At 42.4% G+C, this 6,912-nt stretch overlaps 1 protein-coding gene across 4 annotated transcripts; it reads left to right on the top strand.

The window, feature by feature from the left end:
- The first annotated feature begins 787 nt into the window (after positions 1–787).
- Positions 788–6,580, top strand: LOC123957365 (receptor expression-enhancing protein 6-like). Of its 4 annotated transcripts, XM_046030083.1 has the most exons (7): positions 788–1,155; positions 2,402–2,495; positions 2,881–3,019; positions 3,222–3,390; positions 3,481–3,611; positions 4,733–4,755; positions 4,903–5,314. In XM_046030083.1, exons 1-6 carry the CDS (start codon positions 1,125–1,127, stop codon positions 4,745–4,747), a joined length of 579 nt encoding a protein of 192 aa, XP_045886039.1. In that variant the 5' UTR covers positions 788–1,124; the 3' UTR covers positions 4,748–4,755; positions 4,903–5,314. The 4 variants fall into 4 exon arrangements, with proteins under 4 accessions (XP_045886039.1, XP_045886036.1, XP_045886038.1 ...); XM_046030080.1 differs by lacking the exons at positions 4,733–4,755; positions 4,903–5,314 and adding an exon at positions 6,096–6,580; XM_046030082.1 differs by lacking the exon at positions 4,733–4,755.
- Positions 6,581–6,912: the final 332 nt, after the last annotated feature.

The raw sequence follows: 6,912 nt of genomic DNA, 5'->3' as shown, positions 1-6,912 counted from the left end.
GACTTTATTATCTCCACTGTTCTTGTTTTTCCATTCAGGTTTTTTATGCTCAAGTGTCCATATAAACAGATAGAAACACACTTGTAGTTACACAGATACAGAAGGGTGTTTCTTTCCATAATAGTGCTGCAGCTAACCATTATTGTCATTGTTGATAAATCTGTTGATTATTTTCTCGATAAACCGATTAGTCGTTGGTCTATAAAGTGTCAGAAAATTGTAAAAAATGTCGATCACTGTTTCCCAAAGCCCAAGGAGACGTCCATAAAAGTCTTGTTCTGTCCACAACCCAAAGATATTCACTTTACTCTCACAGAGGAGAAATAAATGAAGAGAAATAATGTGAAAATATTCACATTTAAAAGCTGCAATCAGACTCGAACCGATTAGCTCTAACAAACTATCTTTAGCTGAATCCAGGATGGAACAACAAGGCAATTCAGAGTGCGTTACATAAAGACATACAGGGCTATATATATATATATATATATATATATATATATATATATATATATATATATATATATATATATAATATATAAGGAGCAAAATCTAAATTAAATGAAGATAATAAGAAAAAATAGATTAAGACAAATCGTGCAGTAAAATAAAAATGACAGCCACAACAAAAATGTAATTATTATATATAATTTAGTAATATGCAGTGGCAAACAGAGAAGTTTTAAGCTTTAAAAGAAGTGAGTGTGAGCAGATCTCAGGTTTTGATCCTGATTTGTGGGGAATTAAAAACAGCTGATGACAGTAAGACGCCTGCTGAAAGCGTTGATCTAACCGGGAGCGTTGGATGCAGGGAGGCTGCAGTGACGGGAGATTTTAAATATAAGTTGTTGCCTCACTGTTGCAGCGACGCAACAGATCAAACTCTTGCATTAACAAGAGGAGAAACAAACAATGAATATTGAACACTGATCAGTTTGTTACTCGCAGTATTCAGTTCCTGAGCAGTGAACAGCAGTCTATTCACACCACGCTGGTGCTCGTACAGTGGATCAGTAACACGCTGGCATGATGTCACTGTAGTGCCTGGTGCACAGTGTCCCCCACTCTGCGGGACACTTAAAGCAGATTATCCACAGGGACAGACAGCGGAGCAGCCGGCCTCCATGTGTGAACCGCCACATAAGCTGATCAGAGGTAGGACGGTTTTTTACTTCCTGTCTGTCTGCCGCTCAGGTTGGGTCTGAATATCTGCAGAGGTGGCAGGTTAGTTAACAGAGTCCTCGTGGTCTTTATTCTGTCAGTCTGTCAGTCATTTGACCTGCGGCTGTTCAACCCTCTGAAGCCTTTACCTTCTTACCTTCGGTGTCTGTGTTTATTTTGTCTGTAAGTCTGCAGAGAGTTGAAAGCTTTCTGATTCTGTTTGCTTCCTCTAACGCCGGGCAGACACTCATTTTACAATCGGGCTGAATTTCTGGCTGATCGTCCTTTAACGTGTAGTTTCAGGTCACGACACCTGATTGTTTTACCTGATCGATCAATGATCTGCCTGTCGGGCGGTTGGTTGGATTTCAGGTCAAAAATAGCTAATTCCTTACTTCACCATTTTAATCCTACTTCAATCTCCACCTTACTACTTCTTGATTCTGCTTTTCCCTTCAGTTCTCTTTTCCCCACACTCACACTCACATGCACGCGCCTCTGCTGCAAACACACCTGCTTGCATAGGTGTCATTTACACCGGGGACGCCGGTCACATGTCCCCATCGCTCTTTGAAAACATTTGAACAATGTTCTGAACAAATAGCTTGGAACAGCAAATGTTAACTAACAAATGAAAAAGTTTTGAGGAAGGTTTTTTTTTTGCAAAATAAGAAAACATGCAGTGCGATTAAAATATAGAAGAAACAAACGTGCGTTGTCTAAAATAAGTAACAATAAGTAATAAGCTAAAAAAACAAGCTACTGATTATAAAATGACCCAAAACCGTGCAGCACCGATCAGCAACTTGTTGACAGTTTCTTTTGGGCCAAGTTTTCCCCCTGTGAACATGACAAAAGAGGAGGAAGGACTAAATCATGGCTGCATGTGAGCTGACTGGATATTACAGGAGAAAAGTTGATCTGCAGGAGAAACAGATCTGAAAGCAGCACAGAATGACTGAGAGCTGCACTCACTTACATTCTCTTAGAGGGTTAGATTTACAATTGTCACCTGCTGCCTAAACTTTGTGTTTCCCCGCACACAAATAAAAACATTTCCACTATAAACTGGTACAGACCCCCCGCTCATATGTTTAAGAATTGAAGATGTTAGAACAAATGTTAAAATATCGTCTCGTCTTGTGGGTTAAGTGTCTCGTCACTCGTCAGTTAATATCGTTTTTTATGTATATCTGCCTCGTTGTGGACATGCAGTTTGTCTCCTGTGTGTCTCGTCCAGGTGCCGTCTCACTGACAGGACTCTACCTGGTGTATGGATATGGTGCCTCCCTCCTCTGCAACCTGATTGGTTTTGTCTATCCAGCTTATTATTCGTGAGTACTTCCTGTGAAGATACAGCTCTGCCTGTCCCTTTGTTTGCCAGTCAAGACAGCAAACGAGACAGATGGTGCCTGGTGTTTCTCGTATTACTTTGCAGTGCTGAACTGGAAGCTCTCAGCAAAGGATTCCAGCTTATGTCTAAGTTAAAATAGAGAAATAAAGTCCCTCCTTCCCCTTCCACCCCATGGAACCTTATTTCATAAAGAATATACTCGTTATATATTTTTATATACATATTTCCGTAATAAGGTCCCCTGGTGGTCCACCGGAAGGCCTAGGCTCTCTACTGTACGACGGTTATGGCGGTATTTGAAAGGTCTGCGTGATGGACGGCTCGCCTGAAACATTCTGACAGGCTGCCTCCTCTCGTATCTGCAGAATCAAAGCCATTGAAAGTCCGAGCAAAGAAGACGACACAAAATGGCTGACGTACTGGGTGGTGTACGGCGTCTTCAGCCTGGGCGAGTTCTTCTCCGATATCTTCCTCTACTGGTTCCCGTTCTACTATGCTTTTAAGGTGAGAGAGAACACTTAAGAACCAGTGATTGTTGAAGTTAGGACTTAAAGTTGACCATTAACACTCAGCAACACATGTCTGTCGTGGCCCACATGTATATTATTAGATTCTTAGATTCCCCTACAGAATCAGAGACGAGGGATTCGGAGGTCTGAACCCAGGCTAGGACTAATGTGGATCTCTCTGTCCTCTGTGGTTCCAGTGTCTCTTCCTGTTGTGGTGCATGGCTCCGATGTCCTGGAACGGCTCCCAGATAATCTACGACAAAGTGGTACGGCCCATCTTCCTCCGCCACGAGGCCATGGTGGACAACATGGTGAGCAACCTCGGCGGGAGGGCCATGAGTGCCGCCGAGAACCTTACCAGAGAAGGTACAGACCGGTTCAACACCTGGACGTTGTGCTTACACATTAGCGTTAAGCATTTACTCGGTTGAATTCTCCTGTCTTTCCTCTCTTCAGTCCTGACCACCCTGATAAAGAACAAAGCCCTGGTGACTCCGGGACAGCCGGTCGCTCAGCCTGAACCCAAAAGTTTACCGAGTTCATCAGCAGCTAAAGTAGCTCCATCAGAGCCAAGCGAAGAACGACCAGTAAGTAAAGCACAGCTATGAACCTTAAAATCTGGATAATTCCTGTTAACCCAACTGCTGTAAACTTTACCGTTGAACTTTGTTCACTGTAGAAACATAGTTCTGTTTAAAATGTTAAATTCTAATCCCGTTCTGAATGAATTTATTTATTATTAGTTAGTCATGAAAACGAGTATCGATACAGAACTGAACCAACTGGCAGTACAGATAAAATCCCAGCGGCCCCCATCGCGAAGGGTCTCGGTAAACTTCATATGAGCCGTTCAGGCAGAAGAAACAGCAGAAGACTCTAAACTGTGGCACTTCTTTTTGTACAGACTGAACAGTGACATCCATCATGTTAGTTAGTGAGCTTTAAAGGAGTTGGTCGGTCCATTTAAATACTCTTTAGACAGAGCCAGGCTAGCTGTTTCCCCCTGCTTCCAGTCTTTATGCTAAGCTAAGCTAACTGTCCTGACTCCAGCTCAGTATCATCACTTCATGGCCCTAACCCTGACTGCTGACATTTCAGTCCGTCCTCACAGCGATTAATAGATTAATTGATTAGTTGTCAACTACTTAATTAAACTACTATCCAAAAAACATCTAAATTCTCTGATTCCAGCTTCTCAAATGTGAATATCTTCTGATTTATTTCCTGCTCAATGACAGCAAACTGATTATGTTTGGGGTGTGGACAAGAGAAGACTTTTGAGGACATAGTCATGGTCTTTGGGAAACACTGACTGACATTTTTCACAATATTCTTATTCCGTTAGCAAGCTAGCTAGATCGATTGCAAACACACCAAATAAAGTTTATCTAAGATATGTTTTTGTACCATCAACTCCTGCCTCAGAACTGTGTGCTGTTTCTATTTCCTCAAAGGTCAACATGGTCAGGACGGATTTCTCATATCCACAAATGTTGAACCTAGTCCAAAAGATTTACACAGATTTACTTCAAATGTCCTTCAGCCCTGCAAATCAATTGATAAGTACGATTCCATGGCTGCATCTGTGGGATGCTAGCAGGACTCTGTTAAAATGCGAGTTAATATAATATTAAATGAACATTGTGTACATTCAGATTAGAGATGAGGACTGAACATACTAACCCATCTGTCCTGTTCACTGTTCCAGCCTTACCTGGGTTAAGCAGTACGGTAAGTCTACAGGTTTGGTGTCAGTGGCATATTTTACAGTCAGTGAATGTGGTTAGAGGATCATTAGACCCTCGGTGACCCTCTTAGGACATCAGTGTTGTAACGTTTTAGAGGTAAAACAGCTTTTTTTCTAACGTGGTGCTGTAGCAGCAGAAGGAGCTGACAGGATCCTCCAAGAAGCTACGGAGACCTGGAAGCTTCGAACACCCCTCCCTCCCGGCCTGCTGCTAGACTAGAAGCATCAGCGCTGAGAGAAATCAGTTTCCCTGACTGACATTTTTACAAATCTGCTGATTGGTTTTTAAAATATCAGCTGCAACAACTATCGACTCCAACTTGGCCACAGGAGATAAGCTGAAAATAAACATTAGTCTTGTATAAAGAGCAAGGAAATATAATAGTGATCCTTTTGGGAGCTTGATTTGATGAAAACATCAGCAAGAAGAGTTTCAGTTAAGCATTCATCAAGTCACGCGCAGGGTTCGCCGTTGCATCACTGATCCTGGATGCTCCCTGATAAAGTCCGGGGCAGGAGTACGGAGCGCAGGAGGTGACTGGACGACGTCGCACATGCACTTTAGTACAGCTCATGTGTTCTTTAGTAATGGTGTGTTCACATTCAACGCAAAGTGAATTTTCACCACTTGACTACTTGTGTTTATTCTTAACACTCCCGATGAAAATTTTCAGCTTATGTCATTTGGGTTTCGCAGCGTGACTTCACGTCTATTCACGTGTTTGCATTGACTTTGCAAGCGTACGAAAAGCTCCCTTTACGTTCTCTGTTAACACACAGTAAGACTCACAAGCCGCTGGCGATGCTTTCCCTCTGCCCAACGGCGTTTCAGTGCTCAGTTAGCGCCGTTAAAGCATGTGTGCAACTTACTTAAAGGAGCAGTGTGCAGGATTCAGTGGCATCTAGCGGTGAAGCTGCAGATTTCATCCAACGGATGACCCCTTCCCTCGCCCTCCCCTTCCAAGCATGCAGGAGAACCTCCGGTCAAGCCGTGGTTCAGCTTCTTTCCTGTTGTTTCAGTCCTGCAGATAGCAGCAGAGGAAGAGGAGGAGCCTCAGTGGGGGAGAGGAGCAGAGAGGAGAACACCTCCTGTCAAAGGGACTGATTCCCTTTTTATATCAGATAGGTTATATTTATATACCATAATATTACATATATTTTTATCTGTTAACAGGCTTTAATATATAAATGTGAGAGTTTGGTTCAAAACTCTGCAGACAGACTGATTTTACATCCTGTTTCTTATTGTTCTTATTTGTTAATGGCTTTCTGAGGCTCAGGGGATGTATTTTCTTTTTTTTTTTTTTATGTAAATCACCTGAAGCTGGATAATAACACTCACCAGCTCACGTTTAGCAGACTGCAGGTTCTGTGGAGCTGCTCCATCATTGTGAGAACGCTTATCCACCTGCCAGCCTGCACCACCCGGAGGAAAGGGAAGTAACCTGCAGACGTCAGCGTCACCTCCTGCAGGCAGAAGACATCCGCTGAGATTTTAACAAGGGCATCACCTGCAGGCAGCGAGTTACAGCGGCACTTTCCTGCTTATGTAGAGCTGCTGTTTACGAGTGTTTAATGTTTTATATTTAACATCTGCAGCAGCTGCAGCACTCTGCCTGCAGGTGGTGAAAGCTCAACATCTGGTGGTTTCAGCTTCGGGTGCTTTGCATCAGTGACACTGTGTCCTTTTTCTTTCTCATTACACGTGTTGCTGTTATTTATGGAATATGTGTTTTGTTTTGTTCATTAAGATAAACGAGATCAAGACCTTGATATGACAATTACATTATGATAAGAAATAAAAAGTACTAATCAGAAGAAAATTGAACGCTTGACTTCTCTGTCGGACGGAAGGTGCAAAGATCGCAGCCTCATAAAAACAAGACTGCTGTGACACAGCGGAGGTTTGAACTAAATGCTAATGTCAGCGTGCTAACACGCTCACAAAGACAATGCTAACATGCTAATGTTTAGCAGGTGTAATGTTCATTATCTATATTTTGTGTGTAACGTCAGTACAGCCTCACACAGCTGCTAGATGGATTTTTAATCCTTTTCATCTCTTTGATGTGTCTTTGATTTCATTTATGGCCATACATATGAAAAAATACCTTGTTTAATTCACTACACTCTATGGTATA

Source organism: Micropterus dolomieu, linkage group LG19 (assembly GCF_021292245.1).
Source record: "Micropterus dolomieu isolate WLL.071019.BEF.003 ecotype Adirondacks linkage group LG19, ASM2129224v1, whole genome shotgun sequence".
Classification (NCBI taxonomy): domain Eukaryota; kingdom Metazoa; phylum Chordata; class Actinopteri; order Centrarchiformes; family Centrarchidae; genus Micropterus; species Micropterus dolomieu.
The sequence above is the reverse complement of the archived record's forward strand: the minus strand, read 5'-3'. Positions and strand labels throughout refer to the sequence as shown.

What these genes read in the sequence shown, in the direction of transcription:
- LOC123957365 (XM_046030080.1), top strand. Translation starts at nt 1,125, where the DNA reads ATGTGTGAACCGCCACATAAGCTGATCAGAG. An exon ending in CGAGAACCTTACCAGAGAAG is followed by an intron (nt 3,391 to 3,480) that starts GTACAGACCGGT and finishes TCCTCTCTTCAG; the next exon opens with TCCTGACCACCCTGATAAAG. An exon ending in AGCCAAGCGAAGAACGACCA is followed by an intron (nt 3,612 to 6,095) that starts GTAAGTAAAGCA and finishes AATCACCTGAAG; the next exon opens with CTGGATAATAACACTCACCA.